This window comes from Psammomys obesus, unplaced genomic scaffold (assembly GCF_907164565.1).
Source record: "Psammomys obesus unplaced genomic scaffold, mPsaObe1.curated_primary_1811, whole genome shotgun sequence".
NCBI lineage: Eukaryota > Metazoa > Chordata > Mammalia > Rodentia > Muridae > Psammomys > Psammomys obesus.
The window spans coordinates 931,297-952,512 of NW_026592890.1; the positions used below are offsets into that span (position 1 = coordinate 931,297).

General features: G+C 47.2%; 1 protein-coding gene across 1 annotated transcript in view; it reads left to right on the forward strand.

Moving 5' to 3' along the window:
• Positions 1-6,156: 6,156 nt before the first annotated feature.
• The window catches only part of Akap12 (A-kinase anchoring protein 12), a 79,127-nt gene continuing 64,067 nt past the window's right edge, over positions 6,157-21,216 (forward strand). The window contains exon 1 of the mRNA XM_055616049.1: positions 6,157-6,446. Within this exon, the coding sequence (XP_055472024.1) occupies positions 6,297-6,446 (150 nt within the window). The 5' untranslated portion in view covers positions 6,157-6,296. The remainder of the gene's footprint in view (positions 6,447-21,216) is intronic.

Here is a 21,216-nt window from a genome sequence, read left to right on the forward strand (position 1 = left end):
ACTAGCTCTCCTAGACTTTATATGTGGACCAGGCCTTGACTTCAAAGAGATCCTCTGCCTCAGCCTCGTGAGTGTTGGAATGGCAAGGGTGAGCCACTCCAGCCATGAAGGCACCTCCTATTACGTTAGTTACATGTGGTAGAACTGCTCTCATGGAACCACCAGCGTGGCATTCGTGATCACAGGCTGGATACTGTTTTCAGTGGCGAGCTGTTTTCTCTTGAAGAGAAACCCATTAATTTCACAGGATAAAATAGTTGGCATTTCAAATTCTCCTATAGAAAGTCAAATTCACACGGGGCCTGGAAGTTTTCTCCTGGAAATCTAGCTCATGACAAGCTGAGGCAGGAGGATAACTGGTAGTTTGAGGGCAGCCTTGACCTGAGTAGGACCTTTTCAAAACAAACAAACAAACAAACAAACAAACAAACAAGAACCCAAATAACAGGGCAGGCCACTCGGCTCAAGCCTGATGACCCCAGTTTAATTCCCAGAACCCACAGAAAGGCGCAAGGAGAGAATGGAGTTCAGGAAGTTGCCCTCTGAACTCCACCCTGAACATCGTGGCATGCCCACTCATAAATGCAGAAATGGAGACGACACAGAACAAAAGAGAGTGGCCACAGTTCAAAATCTGGGGAGTTTATGCTTCTCAAGGACAGAGTTCTTTCCTAGTATCTGTAAAGTCTAGGATCAATCCCCAGCACCAAAAAAATAAAATAAAAAGAAATTGAAATTCACATAATTTCTTTTACGCAACTCTCAAGAACGCAGTAGCAGTGAAAAGATAGGGATTTTGGAGTTTTTCGTACCCTTGAGCTCCCAGGGCTATTGTGAGGATGTCAGCGGTGGAGAGAAAGGAGGCAAGGGGAGAATCTAGTTTTGTTGCTGATTTGCTTTCTTGTTTTGAGACAGTCTTTGTTTGGCTTAGAGCTCACCATGTGGATCAGGCTGGCCTTGAACTCGCAAAGACCTGCCTGTCTCTGCCTCCCACTGGGATTAAAGGTATGTGTCACCATGAAAGGCTGATTTTTTTTTTTAAATACTGGGTCTCTTGGTACCGAAGCTAGCCTTGATTCTGCCGCTCCTGCTTCTGCCTTTCTAGTGCTAGGATGAGAGGTGAACACCACCACACTGGGTCTGTATAGTTAGTTCAGGACGAAACTCAAGTCTTTGACTACGCTAAGCAAGCATGACCTATCACCTCCAGTAGTTTTCTTTTCTTCAGTTTAGTACAGTTGCAGTCCACCCCATCACAATAATTCTTCAGGGTCATGGCTAGCAACCTGGTTTGGTTCTGTTCTCCATCTTTAAATCACATTTTATTTTGTATTACTTTTCATGTAGTGTGTGTGTGTGTGTGTGTGTGTGTATCTTCTTGAGCACATGCGTACATGTGTAGCACAGACGGTTGGGAGTCCCTGTTTGCATTCTGGGAACTCAGACCAGGGTCTCTGCTTCAGCAACCAGCACGAAGAAGGGGCTGCACCATCTTGTTTCTTCGTTGCTGTTCTCTCACGGCTTCTCATGTCATCACTAAGGCTAGCCTAGAACTACAGCTCTGGTTCTCCTCCCGCCTTAGCATTCTGAGTGCTGGGGTTTACAGGCAGGAACACCTATAGTCAATTTACTTCATTCTTTTCATTGACACTCACCTTGGACAAAGTAGTTGCAATTATCTCTGTAAAGAAGTAATCCTAGAAATACTGGAAACCACCATGGGTGGGAAAATCTAAGTGTGAAAAATAGTCCTGATTACATACTTTTTAACGTATTTGTGAAAGAAAAGGTGATATTTTGATTTATGAATACCTGTTCAAGTAACCAACTCAGGATAATTTCCATGCCCCTCACCTTAAACTTTTGTTAGTTCTGGGGTGGAGCATGCTTGCCTGCTGTGCAGGGACACCTGGCCTTGATCCCCTGCACTTCATAAATCCATGTGTGATGCCACACACCTGGGAGACAAGCATTTGGGAAGCAGAAACAGGAAGATGAGGAATCCAGGGCCAGCCTCAGAGACAGAGCAAACTGGAGGCCAGCCTAGGCTACACATGGCTTTTTGGCAGTTTGGGGGAACTGGACTCTTAGTCTCACACATACAGCTGTGCTACTGAGCTGCAGACACATGGTCCTGAGGCTTCGCCTAAAGCGCCAACTACAGTAACTCTTACCATTTCTTTATGGCGAGAACCTTCAAACTCTCTTTCATTTTGAGCTATATAATGTATCCTTGTAGTCAGCCTGGTGTCCTATTGAGCCATGCCATGGTCCTGGGTAGGCTAAGCTGGTTCTGTCTGCAATCCCTTTAAAGTTGTGTGTGTGCGCACAGGACGCTCAGGCAGCATTCTACACTGCCCCTTAAGATCCCCCGTGACCAGCTTTTCTGGAGAAGGGAACTTGAGCACGAGTTTAGCCTGCTCTCCAGGCAGTGTGTATTTGTGTTTGAGAAATCTCAAACTGTTTTTTATGAGAGAATTAACCCTCTCGGGGAAACATGTCAGCCACTGGCTATCCCACGGGAGCGTGTGGGGAGGACACCTGCGCCTGTGGTGTGTCAGAAGGCGGCGGGGCCTGCCAGACAGAGTCTGTGTAACTGACGCCCCGCAGGGTTGGGGGTAGAAACTAGGGCCAGCTGCCTTCTGCTCCAGCACAGAGGCCAGGAGAGCGGTTCTCAGACGTTACAAAACCCAACAGAAGGACATTTTGGAGACTTGCATCTGAGCACTGGGTGGACAGCAAAGCAGTAACTCTGCTTGGCGCAGGACAGGCACCCGGTTGTTAAAGTGGCGCTCTCAATGCAAGAGAAGTCCACCTGAAGGACAGTGGCCATGCGTGTCTTTAATCCCAGCACTCGGGAGGCAGAGGCAGATGGGTCTCTGACTTTGAGACCGGCATGGACTACAGAGTGAGTTCTAGGACAGCCAGGCTACACAGAGAAGTCCTGTCTTAAAAAACAAACTGATGAACAATATTAACTGGAAGGTTTTGTTGCGGAGTCCAGGCTGCCCTCAGACTTACTGTGTGGCCCATGCTGGCCTCACATTCAAAGGAACCCTCCTGTCTCAGCTTGCCCAGTGGCTGTGCCTGTTACATCTACTATACCAGGATCCTGATGTTTGGGATAGAACCGAAAATATTATATACAAGTCTCTTAAAATGGTCTCTTATTGACCATTACACCCCTAGGCTCTTAAAATACAATTTTACTTTTTATGTTTTGTTTTCTGTTTTAATTTTGTTTTGTTTTTATTATTTTAAGGCAAGGGCTTACCGGGTAGTTTATTCTGACCTTGAACTCACAGTCTTCCCATCTCAGCCTCGTAAGTGCCTAGATCACAGCGGTGTGCCAACTCACCTGGCTGTTTTGTGTTTTGCTTATTTTGGTGGGAGTGTGTGTGTGTTCCGAGGTGATTGTGCACCTGTGCCTGAGGCCCTGTGGGGCCAGAGGTCTGTGCAGGTGCTTCCTCACTTGCTCTCCAGGTGCTTTGTTGGTTTTGTTTTTGGTTCTGAGACAGTGTTTCACTTTGTAGCCCTGACTGTCCTGGGACAGATTAAGAAAGATTTGCCTGACTCTGCCTCCAGGTCCTGGGATTAAAGACAGGCACTACAAAAGCTCAAGGGCTTTGAGGTTGTTTTTTTTTTTTTTTTTTTTTTTTTTTTAATAATAGGGTCTCTCACTGATGTGTCAGGCTGGCCTCAGTTCTCCCCCATGTTGGGGGTGTCAGTTAAGTGTCCCCTCACCAGACTTCGTGTCGTGTCCTGATGCTGGGGATCTGAACTCAGGTCTCCAGGCCTGAGCCACCTGACCAAGGCGTCTTCTCATCCCCTCAGTTTTACTTTTCAAAAAGAAGAAGATGCAGATTTTCACAGCCTGGACAATAAAAGCAGAAAGGAAGCGGCGTGCGCTCTAAGTAGGCACGGCAGCTTCTTTCTCCATGGCAGCTTCTTTCTCCGCACTGGGCTGTATGTACACTGTTAGCTGGAAATCTTTGTCCTTGTAATCTTTTCTGAACATTTCAAGGCTAGTTGATGTGAAAAGCTTTCTCAAGAATTTCCCAACAACTTGAATAATATAATCTCACAAAGTGGGGGGACTTTGATACAAAGCAGCTTGTATCAAAGCAGGGAGTACAAGTAGCACCTCCTGCCACGTTTTCAGATGTACTGACTTCATTGTTCTCCTAAATGCCCCTCCCCCGCTTCCGGCCAGGACAGAACCCAACGCACATGATCCAGGGCTCTGCATAAACTACGCCCAAGCTGTCCAATTTCAACAGCATTTTTAAGTTGCTACCATCCTGACATCAAAATGTCCTTTTCCACCTCCATCCTTGAGAGAAAGGGAAAACGCATAATGAGAGCTCCTTGCAGAAGGACAGGGCGCAATTTGGTGGTTGAGCGTGGACTTTGAAGTCACATGCTCTTTGGATTCCTTGCTCGTCTATCTACCTTGGGTCCACAAAATTTGATTTCCTTGGTTAATCCTCTGCCCTTTCTCTGTAGGTACAGTGAGGACAGCAGGATGTATGCCACCGGGCTGTTGCCAGGGTTTCCTGTGATGATATATGGGGTGTATTTTGGGCCAGAAAAGCAGCTCAAAGCTAGAGTGTTTGTCTCCCTTGCACAAGGCCTGAGATTCCACCCCCAGGACCGTGGGGGAGGGGAGGTGCTAATGCTCTCCAAACAGTCGAGCTGAAGCAGGGTGTGGTCTTTCCCAGCCGGGAGGTCTTCCCTCCCGAGACCCAGGCTAGAGAGCTCCTGGCTGCACTGGGCCATCTCGTGAGAGATTCCTTCTCGACCAACGGAACAGCACAAAATGAAAGAGGGAGGTGATACCCTACAAATAACTAAAAACACACAGCTTGAAAATCTGTTTCTAAATGAATAAATTCCAAAGAAGTCCGCCTTTGTGGATACCTACAAAAAACAAATCGAGAAAACACATTCGATTATGAAAAATGAACTGGTTCCCAACGTGCCCTTACATGACAATGACTAAGGACCAAATGCTATTAACTAAATTAATGTTTCCATTGACACTCAACTAACCTGTATTAAATCTAGGATACTTATCTGGCATCTAGGCTCGATGCTCTGATTGCTTTTAAAGTCATGAATTCCTTAATTCGTTCAGAGTCTCACTCAGTGGCTCTCGGACTGGCCTCAGGCTCAAGCTGATCCTGCTGCCTAGGCCACTCAGGTAACGGGATTACAGCACCCGCCTCTAGCGCTTCCACTATTAGTGAGAGGTAACCCAACAAATTTTTAGTTAAAGTCAAAGACTTATTGGCTACTATGCTAATTTAATGAGTATTTAACCAAATGGAGAAAAAGCAGACGAGCCCCTTCTTTGCTGGTGTTAGAATTCTTCGTGTTGTGATAACCCGATGGCGACTGCACAGACCTAAGCGTCAGAGAGTGGCCTGGATGTGTAACCTTCAGCATCAGACGCTCAAAGGACAGGCACATTTCCAGGAACCGCTGCATTCCCCCGCGTTCCCCGAGAAGGAGGGCGGTGAATTCTGGTGATGGCATCAGCTGACATCACCGGCTGGGATCCTGGGGACGCTGGGCCCACCTCAGCGGTGGCCTGACTGCATCAACCTCTGGGTTTCCCAGCTCCTGCCACGTGAGACGCCCTAATATGGCCAGGCTCAGGAGAAGCCCAGGAGCGCTTCCTTTCTCCTGCTTCAAGGAGGGAAGGCTGGAACAAATGCTTAAAGTCAACCAACAGTCTGAAGAAAAGCAAATGGGGATTTGGGTTCGCGCCTGGTCAGATGCAGATCTCAGGGCTGCAGCAGACCCAAACCTGGGTAATCGATCGTTGGATTAAAAAACAAAGCCTTTGCCCCCGCCCCCTTCTTGCTATCCCAGAACCTGCTGCAGCCCCGGAGCAGACCCCGAAGCTCTTGTCTTTTTTAGCGACTTGGGGAGCCGTGGGGACCGGGGGGGGGAGGGCTGCTGGGGACCTAGCCCGGAGCCTCTGGTCCTAGCCGCGTTGAGGGAGATGCTGCAAGGCGTGTCTGGGCTGTGCTCATGTGATGAAGGGAGGGAAAAACAAGGAGGGGGAGGAGGCTACGAGGTGGCTTTTTTTTTTTTTTTTTTTCTTTTAAGGAGTTTGCCACGAGCGCGTCGCCTTCATTCGCAGTCCGGGCGCGTTCTCAGCAGGATCGCAGAGAGCCGCCGCTCCTCGCCCCTAGTCCCCGTGGTCCTGGGCGCGTTTGCTCGCCCCTCGGCGTCCCCGCAGTCCCGGGAAGGCGGCTAGCCGGCGGGAGCAGCAGAGCCTCGGAGCCATGGGCGCAGGCAGTTCCACCGAGCAGCGGAGCCCGGAGCCGCCGGCGGGGAGCGACACGCCGAGCGAGCTGGAGATGAGCGGGCACGGGCCCGCGGGGGGAGCGCCGGGAGCCGCCGAGGACCCCGCCGCCGCGGACCCCGCCAGCAAGGTGAGCCGCGGCCACCTGCCCGGGAGGCGGGGTGCAGGTGGGGCGTCCCGGTGGCCTCCGCCTGCCGCAACGTCCCGCCGGTGCGGCCGGTCCGCAAACTCGAGCGCAGCCCTTTGCAGGCTCCCGGGTCTTCCTCGCGCCGGGGCGGGGCTGGCATCTTTGTCATGGGTCCCTAAGGGCGGCGACCTAGCCCTCCCGCAGCCACCGAGTCCGCCAACCTTTCTCCTCTCTTCCGGTGGGCTGGCAGCCGGGGGGATGGCCGGTGGCGCGCCCGATTGACTAGGCATCTGAAGCCACTTCACACCCCCCAGATCCCAGGTCCTAAGAGGGGAAGTGGGGACCTGCTTTGCAGCAGGGCAAACCTAGGTTCCCCGCCCAGTATTGGCCTTGATGCCAGCTTCCACCCGGGCCACCGGGTTTGGTACCCAGAGTCCTGCGGCAGCGCCTGGGACACCGCCTAGCTGATGCAGAGAGCCGGCGTGTAGCTCTCTTCCAATGGAGGGCTCGGGGAAGCTCCCGGCGTCCTGTCTCCCCCTCTCTCAGTTTGCTGCCTGTAGACTCAGTTGGGTAAACAAACATTGGAGTTAGAAGTTCTGCATGGATGAGGCAAAGGCGTAAGTGAACGTTCTTTGCACTCGGGTCGGGTCTACCGGAAAGCTCTAGAAATACTGCATATTATAGGCTTGTTTGGTTTGAGACAGAAATGTTTGATCCGGCCCGCCACAGTGTCCACTATTGTCCTGATCTCATTATTGTATTTTATGTATTTCAGGTCTTTTCCTTTGCTGTTGTTTGAGGTTGTTAGTTAATTAATTTGTTTATTTGTTTTGAGACAGGGTCTCACTTTGTAGCCTAGGAACTACAAACTAGGGGTAGGAACTCACTAGCTAGCCCAACTAGTGGCAATCCTCCTGCCTCAGCCTCTCAAATGACTTCGCAGCCACGCCCGGCTGGCAACATTGCATTTTAGCTGTTTGCCAGCATGTGCTTGTAAGCAAGACGTTGATCGGGTGGATTTGTGATATTCTTTCAGAAACAGCTGAACAGCCAAACAACTTAAACAGGAATCAACCAATTGCTAAATTCGGTGATAGCGAGTGGTGAGGGCCTTTGGGCATGTGTCAGGAAGTGTAAACATCTTTGAGAACAAAACATTTGAGATCCTGGTAAAATCACAGACGTGGGACCTGATCGCTCTGACCTCTTTAGTTGTCCTAGTGCAGTGCAGGCTGAGTGGTTGCTCTTAACAGTTTCTAACTCATCACTATTTGTAAGATGCAAAGTCCTACTGTCTCCAATGCAAAGGTTTTCTAAGAAGCATCCCAGTTTCTGCGAAACGGTTTCCCTCCTAAAGAGGAAAAAGTACACGTGTGTGTGTGTGTGTGTGTGTGTGTGTGTGTGTGTGTGTGTGTGTGTGTGTTGGGGGTGGGGATAAGTGTGCTGTGGTGGGCATGTGTTGGGGGTCAGACAACAGCTCTGTGGGACTGGTCTCTCCTTCCACCTTTATGTGGGTCGTGGGGCTTGAACTCATGTCATGAGCTTTGCACAGCAAGCCCTTGTACCTGCTGAACCATCCTACTGCCCCACACCATGTTCTGATGACAACTGCTGTCAACCTAGCTCCAGTTTGGAATATTGTCATTTTAAGGTATAATTTGCAGTCAGAAGACATTTTTTTAAACTTTGGTTTTTATATGACTTCAAGTCTTACTATCTGTTTACAGTAATCTACGGGCCTTATCCCCTGCTCAATAAATTCCATTTTTTTACTTAAAAATATTCCTTCCTTTGTTTTCCATCTTCCATACCCTTTCATAACCTGTATTCCCTTTCTCCATCCTCATCAACCACCATCTTGAAACATCCAAGCAGTCTTCTTTTAAGATGATTTAAGTGACATCACAGCATCATTAATTTGCTGGCCCAGTTCCCAGTTATCAATTTGGAGATGGATCGATCCTCTTGCATGTGCTTGTTGGAGTATGTATGTTTCTTCATTTTGACTCTCAGAGAACTCAGGTTTTGAAAACCAAAGACTTTCAACAGGATCTCAGAGTTAAGGATGATTCAGCACCTCCACCTTCTACCCCTGCGCGTCTCCACCCTCAGCTCCAAGGTCGAGACTTCCATGTGCCACTCTTGGCTCCTTAGCCCCTGGGCTGCTACCAGCAATTTCTACATTTGTGGGTTTAGGGGCTTTGTAACTAACAGCCTGGCTAGCCTGCATGGCTCTTACGAGGCAAGGGGCTTACCTGGTTGTGTGGACAAACTGTCCCCCGTGAAACATGGTGCCTGGCATGAAGGAGAGGGTCTTGGCAAGAAATGATGGAGATGAGGAAGTGATGATTCTGGCCCCTTGGGATTTCACTGGTGAGTGCCAGCTGTCTGCTCCTGCTTCCCTTTTAACCCCATTAGGATTAGTTTTATGTATCAGATATGACTGAGACCAGTCTCTCTGGTAGTTGGTAGATTGAGCAAGTGATTTAGGGAGAAAATCAGATTTGAAGACTTTGTTTGCTCTTTAGAAATAGAATGGCTTGGCTAGGTGTAGGCTCACATTTGCAGTCACAAGCCCAGCATTCAGAAATCTGAGGCAGGAGGATTGTGTGACTTTGAAGCCAGGCTGGGCTACATGAAGCTGTTTTACCGTTTGTTTTTGTTCTTTTTGGCTCAGATGAAACATACAGAGTTACTTATGGATTACATCATGGATATGTAATCTTAAGGAATCTGTCGACCTTTGGGGGAGGTTTACTATACACAGTTTTTCCCTCTTTGGATGGAATGATTTGTTTTTCCTTTTTATAGAATGTGATCATTGAAGGTTACTATCAGGTTGTTTTTTCTGTATGTAATGTCAAATGCTTATATGTGCTACACATTTAGTAAATCAGTTGGTTTGGTTGTTTTATTTTGCTTTGTTTTGTTTGGTTTTTTTTTTATAGACAAGGCATCACTCTGTAGCCCAAGCTGGCCTAGAACTCAATATGAAGCCCAGGCTAGCCTTGAACTATTTCTGATCTTTTCCTGAGACTAAAATTACAAGTAGGAGCTACCACCCTATTTAGCTTAATTTTTTCTGATTATATATATATATATATATATATTAATATAGTACATATATTATACACACACACACACACACACACACCACTTTTTCCCAGCACCCACATGGCAGCTCACTACACTGTAACTCCAGTTTCAGGGGATCTGACAACTTTATGCACACAGGCAGACATGCAGGTAAAACACCAATGCACATAAAAAATTAATAAAATTTTTAGCTGGGTGTGGTGGCACACGCCTCTGATCCCAGCACTCAGATAGGCAGAGGCAGGTGTGTGTGAATTCAAGGCCAGCCTTGTCTACAGAGTGAGTCAAGGACAGACAAGGCTACACAGAGAAATCCTGTCTCAAATAACCAAAACATTTTTTTTTTTAATTCTTTTTTGGGGGATGGGTGGGGAGGGGGTGTTTTGAGACAGGTTTTCTCTGTGTAGCCTTTGCTGTCCTGGAACTTACTCTGTAGACCAGGCTGGCTTTGAACTCAGAGAGATCCACTTGCCTCTGCCTCCCTGAGTGCTTGGGATTAAAGGTGTGTGCCGCCACCGCCCAGCAAAAAGATTCTTAAAGAAAAGAAAGTGAGGCCCGAGCTTTGGGCAGGATGCTGGACAGTATACTGTGAGCCACAGTTGCCAGCCCCTTTTTGGTGACTTTAGTTAGCAGTACTCCCTAAGAGTCCCTAAAGGCAGCTCCCTAACTGAACTCTGCCATGAAGCCAAGTGAGAGCTGGAAGCTTTTTTTCATTATTTTTTATTTTATTAGAACTGTCTGTGTGCACGCACATGGGCATGTGGGCAGGTGCACTGGTGGCCATGGAGGCCACAGTGGGCTTCAGCGGCTTTGGAGCTGGAGTCCAGGCTGTGTAGCTGTGACTTCCCTGCTGTGGGTGCTGGGATCCCTCTGTCCTCTGCCAGTAAGTACTCTTCTCTTTCTCCTCCTTCCTCCTCCTCCTCCTCCTTCTCCTCCTCCTCTTCTTCTTGGGGCTGAACTCCGGAACTTCCCCATGCTAGACAAGTGCTGTTCAGCCTCAGCCCAAGAGAATTAAACTTTGTTTATTCGAGTTGAACATTTAAATATCCTCTTTCTTGGCTTTATCTGTGCAGCACTTCAGTAAAATGCAAGAAGTCCTATAGTCAACCTTCATATGCAAATCCTAACTGGAAATGGCTTGGTCAGTTAATCGCCCGGGTGCCTGGTTTAAGACTTTTTGGCTCCTCCTGGGGACAGTAAGATTGGCTTCTCATTTTCTCAGTTGTGTGTCTGTAAACTCTGGTCTCTGCAAGTTTACTTTCATTCAGTTGCTGACAGACCATGGCTGACCAATGACTAGTAGACTTCCATTGCTCTGGTAAATCTTGATTGCTGGAGCCAAACTGCAGGCCAAGTTTGGTAATCAGAATGCCTCTGAATTAGTGTTTGTTAAATAAATGATTACATATCTATTTGTGTGTGTGTGTGTGTGTTTATGTGTGTGTGCATGCAATACCTATGGGTCAGAGGGCAGCCAGTGGGAGTTAAGCTGGTTGTCTCCTCACCACGTGGGTCCCAGAGATTAATCTCTGGTCGCCAGGCTTGGCCACAAGCACCTTCCTTACACCTATGCCGCCTTGGCAGCCCTGAATTAACCTTTTTATATTTTGTGCCGATCAGTGATTCCGAAGCTGGAAGTGGAATGGTGCTAGTATCAGCTGGGTGAGGCTAGTGTCCCCAGAAGGCAGGGCTGTTAGGACCAATGAAATGATGATGTGCACAACAGATTTTATATGAAAGAGGTTTATTGGATGGAGATGGAAAGAGAAAGAGAAGGAGAGATGTGATGGGGGAAGGGAGGGGACACCCCGACAGAGAGAAAGAGGGCAAGAGGGTCCTTTTAAGGAGCAGCTCAGCCACGCCTGCCACGTGACCATAGGTTGTTAGGCAGCCCGGGAGCAGGCCGCCTGGAGGAAGAGAACCTTGGTGCATCTTTCAGGCTGGTTCTTTTTGACTGCAGTTCTGAGCCACCAAAACATTGTGCAGAGTCGAAGAGCCCTTTGTTTGGTTGTTTTCTTAATTAAATTAATCAACTAAGTTGTACTTAGGGCACGTGCCTTGTCTATTTTATGTATACACACACCACAGTCAGTGCCCAGTGCCCCCAGACATCAAAAGAAAGCATCCGCTCCCTGGCGCTGGAGTTAAAATGGCGCTGAGCCACCATAGGGGTGTTGGGAACTGAACCCAGGTCCTATGAAAAAGCAACAAGTGATCTTACTTGCTGAGCCATTTCTCTAGTCCCTTGATTGGTGTTTTAAAGGGTGTGTCTGTGTTAAAACACATATTGCCTTCCATAATTGCCTGAGCTACTGTGCCTGCTTGAGAAATAGGAGTAGAAAAAGAAAACTGGCTTTTGACGCCCATCTCTTTTACCTTGAATGATCTAGAATTATTTATTTATTAATAAAGAATTATCTTTATTAATGAGATGGAATTTTTTTTTTTTTTGATGTGTGTATCTATGTGTGTCTCACTGTAGTTCAGGCTGGCCCCAACTCTCTCTATAAAGGATGCTGTCCTTGAACCTCTGATTCCCTTCCTCCACTCTTGAGGAAAGTACTGTTTTTGCATGTGTGGCTACCTATATTCCGACAGATTGTCCTCATTGTAAGAGCTGCTGCTCTCTCAGTACATCAGACACCAAACCTAGCGAGGTGGTGCACATCAAAGATTAAAACAAAACAAAACAAATAAACAAAAAACTAATCCACCCAGGGACGGAAAGGTGAGGTTTCCAGTCATTTAGGATTGTCAGAGATGAAATTATATGGCTACATAGTTTGAGGTCAGCCTGGGCCATAAGAGTGTGAGGACCTATGTTTGTGTCCGTAACACTGATAGTAAAAGCTGGGTGTTGCTGCCTGTGTCTGTACTCCCAGGGCCAGCTCAGTGCTGTGTGCAGTTAGCCCAGCTGACAATGAGGGCTCTGGGCTTACAGGGGGCGGGGTTCCGAGAGCCGGAGAGACCGAGAGACCGAGGGACCCTGTCTCCAGGGAATAAGGCCATGAGCTGGTCACCCGTTTTCCGAATAGCCTGGCATGGGTACTCACACTCAACATTTTAAATACACAAATGTAAAATATATTTAGTTTAAGAGCTTAATCAGCATTTCTTCGTGTGTGTGTGTGTGTGTGTGTGTGTGTGTGTGTGTGTGTGAGAGAGAGAGAGAGAGAGAGACAGAGAGAGAGAGAGAGAGTCCTCACTCTTGCCTAGAGTGAGTCTAGGTCTCCTTTTCTGGGGCTGAAGTGTCTCTCCCCTCAGCTCCCAGGAGCTGGGGTTATAGGCATACAGAACTGTGCTCTGCTCTAAAGGGCCTCTATGTGTGCTTCAGAATCAGGGACCACTTATAAAATGGATTAATTGTCCAGAGGAGCTGACCCGAAGTTAACTTTATAGAAGAAAAGGGGCTGCGGGAACCAGAGACAAAAACATCACTTATCCTGTAAAATTTAATGCAGAAGGTACTCATTTATAGAACCAAAACTTTTATTAACTCATTCGTTTGCTTGTTCTTTTAGGCCAGGTCTCTCAGAGCAACCCAGGCTCAAAACAGGCCCTCAGTGTGGGCTGGCTACAGGCACATCCCTGAGTTTGGCCATCACCTATCTTCTGATATCTGAGAGGTCAGATAAACAATTTGGTCAAGAGTCACCCCACCTTGCTGTGACCCTTTGAAACCCTTAGCTTCCCAGGAATTTTAGGACAGTCAACCAAAGAGAAATAGTATGTGTTCTGCTGGGGCCTGGGATGGTAGCTGAGGACTACAGACTGTTCTTAATAACGGGTGGGAAGCCTGGGATTCTTTCCCACGCACACAACACACAAAGGTGTTCTGTCTCCAGTACCAAGGAACTGCCTGTTTTCGTTGTCTTCTGCAGGTTTTAAAATATATGTAGGGTTTAGGGAACAGAACACCAATGCAGGAAAAAGATGTCGGGATATTGTGCTCATCCTTGGCCTCTGTAGCTCTGTGTGGGTCATCCTTTGTAAAGAAAGGGTTCAGAGTTTATGGCATTCAGCATTTTGAGCAGATAGTCAATGCCTGACTCTGTTGAAATCCTTGAGCCCAGTTCTTAGATCTCTTAGCCTAAACATTTAAAGATACTACAGTAGAAAGGTAGGCAAAGAGACAGGGAGGGCTAAATAGTATAATGAGTGTGTTTGCCTGTGTGCATACAGTACCATGGTGAGTCTGTGGAGACCTGAATCATTCCTCCATTTCTACCACATAGAAGCAGGTGCCTGTATCCAATATCTTATCTTGCTGAAATACTATTAACATTAGCTTTTTTAAAAAAGGATTTATTTTTTTTTCATTTGTGTGTTTGCCTGAAAGTATGGTATTCAAACCACAAGTGTGTCTGATGTCCATGGAGGCTAAGAGAGCGTTGGATCCTGTAAACATGGAGTTACAGATGGTTGTGAGCCTCTGTGGGGGTGTTGGGAATGGAACCTGGCTCCTCTGGAAGAATGGCTCTTTTTTTTTGGGGGGGGGGGGGTGCGGTTCTCTGTGTAGCCTTGTATCCTAGACTTGATTTGTAGACCAGGTTGGCCTCAAACTCATGGCAATCCACCTGCCCCTGCCTTCCAGACAGCTGGGATTAAAGGTGTGAGCCACCACTGTCCTGAAGACTACAGGATCAATTATTTGACTCTGGTCAGAACGTGCTGGAGGATGTAAGGATGGGACTTTGGGCTTGTGATTACTCTTTTCTTTGATTCATTGGTGCTTTTATCTTTGTTTTGGAGATAGGGTTTTATCTCAAAGACCAGATTGTCCTTGAAATCACTCTGTATCCAAGTCTGCCCTTGGTCTCCTGACCTTCCTTCTCTACCTCCCAAGAGTTGGGATGGCAGATATGCATTATCATGATGTGGGGTGTGTGTGTCTGTCTGTCGGTCTGTGTGTTTCTGTTTTTTAAGACTGAGTCTCACCATAGTCTAGGCTGCCCTGTATTCTGATTGCTCAGCATGAACACTGTTGTCTCATGGGAGAGGAGCTGACATCCCAGCCCCTTTTCCTCCTAGTGAAGACTAAAATTCACTTAAGTGGCAACTCAGATTCAGTAAGGTTAGAGCCTGCTCAGGTAAAAGGGAAGGTGTCAGAAGATAAGGGCATTTATTCCCTCTTAGGTATCTGGAGAAGGAAAATATTTTCCCACGTAGTTTGCCGTGGGAGCTGAGGCTGCCCCCGCATGAGCCAGGTTGGAGGCTGGCACACACAAGCTCTGTCAGCTGTTGGTTACAAACTGCCTGGAGCGTCAGGGGTAGAAGAAGCCTGCCTCCTCGGTGTGTGACACAGGCTTGTAATCCCAGCACTCAGGGGAGCAGAGGCAGGCAGATCTCTGTGAGTTTGAGGCCAGCCTGATCTATAAGGAGAGTCCAGGACAGCCAGGGCTACACAGAGAAACCCTGTTTCAAAAAGCCAAACCAAGCCAACAAAAAAAGCCTGCCACACACAGTCCCAGGGCTTTATTTATTTATTTCACCTTTTTTATTTTTTTGAGACAAGGCTTTTCTATGTAGCCCTGGCTGGCCTTCAGTGTGCATCGGCCTCCCTAGACCTAGATCACAGATCCCTGCTGCAGGGTGAACCCAGTGCAGCCATGGCTGGTACATGCTCTGCAGACCAGGCTGGCCTTGAACTCACAGAGGTGCACCTGCTTCTGCCTCCAGAGGGCTGGGGGAAGAGGCACGATCCACCTCTCCCTCCCTCCCCCGGGCCCCAATCCTAATTTCATTTAGGTCTTAATTCAAGAGAAAGGTTTATTTTTATGCCTAAGAGGAGAAATCTGATTTTATTGTCCATATATGTTTCCTATTACTCTAGTGCCATGGGTCACGTAGTCCGTTTTGTTGAATCTTTTTCTACATATGCATATGTCTGTTTCAATTTAAAAAAAAAAAAACACAAAACTTAGACAACTCCCCTCTGTATTCGAACAATAAATTAAAAACAGCTGGTCAACTACAGCATCAAACATATAGCTGAAAATATTTTTCTGTTTCGTATCTCAGCTATTTTTCTCACTTCTCGAGGTGAGGTGATTGGTGAGTATATATGCTTACATGAGTATAAACAGGTCAAAAGTGGGGATTAATTTCTAAATGCCACTTGTTTTCTTTTAGCATATGATAACATACATCAAAGGTAGCCAAGTCTGATGCAGGCATGGTTGCACATCCTTTATGCTCGGCACTTGGGAGTCCGCTGCAGAAGGATGGAGAGACTAAGGCCAGCTTGAGCCACATAGAGAGAACCTTATCTTGTTTTGTTTTTGAATTAATTTATTTATTATGTATACAGTGTTCTGCCTGCATGTACACCTGCACACCAGAAGAGGCCACCAGATCTCATTATAGATGGCTGTGAGCCACCATGGGGTCGCTGGGAATTGAACTCAGGACCTTTGGAAGAGCAGCCAGTGCTCTTAACCTCTGAGCCATCTCTCTGGGAAAAGAAAATCATGTCCCGATTTCCTGAGCTTGTAGATGAAGCTCAGTGACAACGTTTGCCATTCCTGAGTGATGGTTCTCTAGTGTCACAAGTAAGTCAAACAGATGGTTCTTAGCACGTAGTGTCCAGAAGGCACTGGTTTAGGTACTTTGAGTGACAGGAAAGCACACAGCTTTGCCCATCAAAGTGGGGCTGGGATGGCCTCTTCAGGTGCAGAATTCAATGACAGATTTAGGTACATGTGAGAGAGGATCCAAGAATTGCCATCAGCTCGTCCATATCATGCAGAGAGTTTTCTAGATAACTGCTTTGCTAAGCGAAGAATTATTTTGGAAAAGTACTCTAGACACATCAAAGGCCATTAGTGGGGAAGCCAGGAGAGTCAAGGCATGCTAAGGAGATAGATGTTTTTGAGGGATAATGGAAAAGGGATGATAAGTCACGTTTCACCCAATGGCATAAGAGCTTTCCCAACAGTGGAGAGCTTTTAACATGAACGGAAAGCTTCTGACACTGCACGCACGAGGCTGAGATGCAGAAGTGATGAAACTGGGAAGATCATCTAGGGGACGCATGAGGTGGAGCAGGGGAAGAGCATCTCCTAGGGATGCTGTTGGTTGGCTCAGAGATCTGCCGGGCCAGGGAAATTTGAGCAGGGTACAAGCTTGGCATGGGGTGGGCGGGAACAACCGAGGGGACCAGCAATACGGCTCAGCAGATAAAGGCACTTGCCACACAGGCCGGAGGACTTAAACTTGTTCCGCAGAACCGACAAGGGAAGGAGAGAATAAACTAAGGTTTCGTTCTGACTTCCATACACGCACCACGGTATGTGTGCGCCCAGACTTAACACAAACACAACACTTCCACCTTCCGCACTAATAATAAAGACGTAAAAAAAAAAAAAAAAAAGCTAAGACAACAGAGGTACATACCTGTAATCCCGGCACTGAACAGGGGAAACAAAAAACGATTTTCGAGTCAGATTAGATTACAAACCAGGTTAGGGAAACCCTCTCTCGAAACGAAAGATAATGTTCCCTGTGTTGGCCAGGCTGCTCCTTGAACTTCCGGGTTCAAGCGATGCTTCCGGCTTAGCCTTGCCTGCGTCTGGGAGCCTTTGTAGCATGCTTGGCTTCACCTGAAGGGTCCTTAGAAGGGAGGCTTTGTTTTTGAGTCAGGATTTCTCTATGTAGCTTTGGCTGTCCTAGAACTCATTTTTCCACCAGGCTGACCTGGAACGTGGAGATCCACCTACCTGTGCCTCCCTCTCTTTGCCCCCCCCCCCCCCCCCCGCCCCGCTGACGTCCGTATTAATGTGTCAAAGCATCTCTCGGTACCTGTGGCTCCTCCCAGCACCTCTTCTAGAGCGGGTTGGCTTATGAGCAAAGACCCAGCCTGAAGGTGAGTGGTACTGTCCCCTGTTCGGAAGCCCTGAGTTCTGTGAGAATAGAGCGAGCCGAGCTGTAAGCATGCATGCATTCATTTCTCTTTACGTTTGACAGTGGATGCCCCTATTTCAAGCTCCTGCCGCCTGGCTTCCCCTAAGTGACGGATGTAACCTGGAGCTGGGCTCAAATTATCCGTTCTCCACTCAGTTACTGTTTGCCGTGAAATTTTCTCACAGCAACAGAAAGGAAGCTAGGACATCACTTGATAAAAGTTTACAGGCGGGTGCACCCTCAGGACGCTGAGGCAGGAGGATTTGAGTTTAAGGCCTGCTGGGGCTGTATAGCCAGCGCCTGGCACAAATACCCAAATGTTTAAGTAGAGGCTTTGGCAAACTAGGGAATGGCCAACATCTTATACTGAGCCACACATCTCTAATAGTGTTTTATCTGAGAGCTGGACTGGGTGTGGCAGGGCCACGAGGGTCATCAATGGTAAGAGATAATGCCATGGGACCCAAAGGTGGCAGCCAACAAGAGGCAGAGAGGAGAGGAAGAGTGGAAGATAAAACCGAAGGCAGCGAGTTGGGTGGCTGCCAGAACACCACTTAACCTCAGCGAATCTTGTGCATCTGAAAATGGAGGTCCCTGAGGGCTGACCACACCCCGCCTGTTTGTAGGCAGAAGAGGAGGTTTCACAGGGCTGACTCTCAAAGGGCATGTTTCGCTTGGGTGATGTCTATGCCCAGTGCTAAGGACAAGGCAGTTGGATGGTTTGCTCTCAGTTTGCCTGTCGGCTGTGGTTGCTTACTGTGTGGATCCAGTGAGGGCTCTGAGTTCTGGTTGCCGTGGCAGGCAATTCATCATTCTCTAAAAACATGTCCTGGTTATTATTGTTGCTGTTGTTATTGTTGTGTGTGTGAGGGAGAGAGAGATAGAAGGGTGCTGTTGTGCATGTGGTGGCTTGTGTGTGCTCAGAGGACAACTTTAAATACTTGGTTTTCTCCTTCTTCCTCCGTGTTTGAGAAAGTCTGTCTTGTCTCTGTTGTGCTGCACTCCTGTCTCCACAGATTAAGATTTGTTTGTTTGTTTATGTAGGTTCCAGAGACTAACCTCAGGCGTGCTTGGCAGGTACTTTTTCCTTGAAGCAATCTTGCAGGTCATCATTTTTTTTTTTTTTTTTTAAGCACAGTTTCATTCTGTAGTGCAAGCTGTCCTGAAACTTACTATTTAGCCCAGATTGGCCTTATTGTATGTCAATCTTCCTGATTCCATCTCTCAACTATTAAGCTTAGAAGTGTGTGCCATCATTCTGGCTAAATACTCCTTGAGACTGTCAATCCTTATTTAAGGTGTACTTGGAGCCACAACATGATGGCACACACCTGTAATCCCAGGAGGTCAGAAGCAGGAGAAAAGCAAGTTCAAGGTTAGGCTGGCCTACATAGTAAGCCTGTCTTTTAAGGCGAGGGGTGATTAAAAAAAAAAGATGGTTGAGGAGATGGCTCGGTCAGTAATGTGCTTACCATAGAAGCATGATGGCCTGACCCACCCGTGTCCCACCATGCATGGGAAAAGGTCTGGTATCTACCCATAATTCCATCACTGGGCTTACAGAGGCAAGAAAATTCTTGTGGCTTGTTGGCTAGCTTACACAACTAAACTGGGTGAGCTCTAGGTTTCATGGACGATTGTAGCTTGAAGCAGGGCATGGTGGCTTATGCCTTTAATTCGAGCAGAAGCAGAGATCTCTGTGAGTTTGAGGCCAGGCTGGTCTACATAGCCAGTTCCAGGCAAGCTTGGGCTACACAGTGAGACCCTGTCTCAACAAATAACAACAATAGATATGTAAGTTCAAAGCAGCAAGATTGCTTGATGTGTTAAGGCATTTGCTGCCAAGCCTGGCCTGAGTTTGATCCCCCAAACCCAGTTGGTAGAAGGAAAGGAAAGACTCCTTCAAGTTGCCCATTGACTTTCACAGGTGCACTATGCCATGCTCACACACACACACGCACACGCACGCACACGCACACGCACGCGCACGCACACACACGCACACACACACGCGATACATGCATGTAATAAAGTCATCAAAAGATGACATCTTCTGCCTCTGCCTCCTAAGTGCATGCACCATTCCTGGTGTAATTGCTTAATTTTTTAGGTAGACTCTCCTGATTCCGGGGTTTACAGATATGTACCATTGTCCTTAACTTTAATGGTTGCTAGATTTTAGACATTTGGTTCTCCATGAACTAAGCCCTACCAGACTTCTTGGAGAACGCCTCTTTAGAAACTTTTGTTGGGAATTCTGCACTAAAGTCTGTAGAAAGTTCAAGGCTGTGCCATCTCTGATCACTGGTTTGACCCTGTGGTGTGTAAATGACAGGTGAGCTGGAAGAAGGTTGTCTTAAATCATTAAGAACGAGCCACTTTTTGTCTATTTCAAGTTTGAAGCAAAGTCTCACCGTAAAGCCCAGGCAGGCCTTGGACTGCAGGCAGTCTTCCTGTCTCAGGCCCCCAAGTGATGGGAATGGAGATGAGGACCATCTCACTGGACTACTGCCATCCGCTTTCACTGATGAATTTGTTTGGGTTTTTGAGACAGGGTTTCTCTGTGTAGCCCTGGCTGTCCTGGAACTCGCTTTGTAGACCAGGCTGGCCTGGAACTCACAGCTATCCACCTGCTTCCGAGTGCTGGGATTAAAGGCGTGCTCCGCCACCACTGCCCAATTTATGATGAGTTTTTTAATTCCCTCAGAAATAGCACGTGCAAGCAAATAGTGTTTAGAGTTGAGCTCCAACTGCTGTATTGTAACTGTGGATATTTAACTGGAAATTTGTAATCTCTCTGCTCTGTTTTGTATAAAATAAATCATTCAGGCAGTAGGAAATGTTAAAAATTTTGTCAAATCCTTCCTTATTATCACGATTTCTCCCAATCTTGGCATAAGACAGATTAGAAATAAAGCAAAAAATACTGGACTATAAGGAGAATAAAACCCAGGTTCATCGATTTTTACTCACACATACCCTTTTTTGACAAACCCTGAGGGCTAAAATTTACTTGAAAGACATTCAGTAGTCTTAAGTGAGTCTTGTGTTTTGTTTATAATAAAACATGAAAACCATTCTTTCCTTTAGTACTAACAGGTCTTTAGAATGCTTAAAGATTTTTTAAATTGTTGTTGTGTGTGGAGACTGTGGTGGCAGACTGCGATGTAGCAGCCGAATCTAGACTAGTAACAGTGACAGATTTCAAGCCAAGTCCCTCATGACATGAAGGCATGCGAAGAATGCTTCAAGATTCAGGGAAGTAGGTCAGGGTTTAACGCATTACATCGGCTAGAGAATGCTCAGGCCGTCTCTGAGAGCCCTGGAACCCAGCTGAGTTCTTTCCCAGAATGCTTCAGTCTTAAGCAAATTAGGCTGCAGGATGAACTTCTCAGCCTCTGGAGAGCTGGATATAGAGTTCCAGGTTCATTGTTAAAGCTTGAGTCTCCAAGAAAAGTCATATGTGGGACTGGTACTTTTTTTTTGTCACTGCATGATCCTGAAATAGATTTTATTTTAAAGAATGACAAGCAGGAGCTGGAGGGATGGCTCAATGCTTCAGGCAGAGGACCTGAGTTTGGTTCTCAGTACCCACACCAGAAGCTCAGAACTGTCCATAACTCCAGGAGATCTGATGATCCCTTCTTCTGGCCTCTTTGGGAACCCAAACAGAGGTGGCATACACTCTCGTAGATGCACACACACGTATTGAAGTAATAAGCTGAGTGAGGTGGTGCACGCCTGTAATTCCAGCACTCAGGGAAGCAGAGGCAGG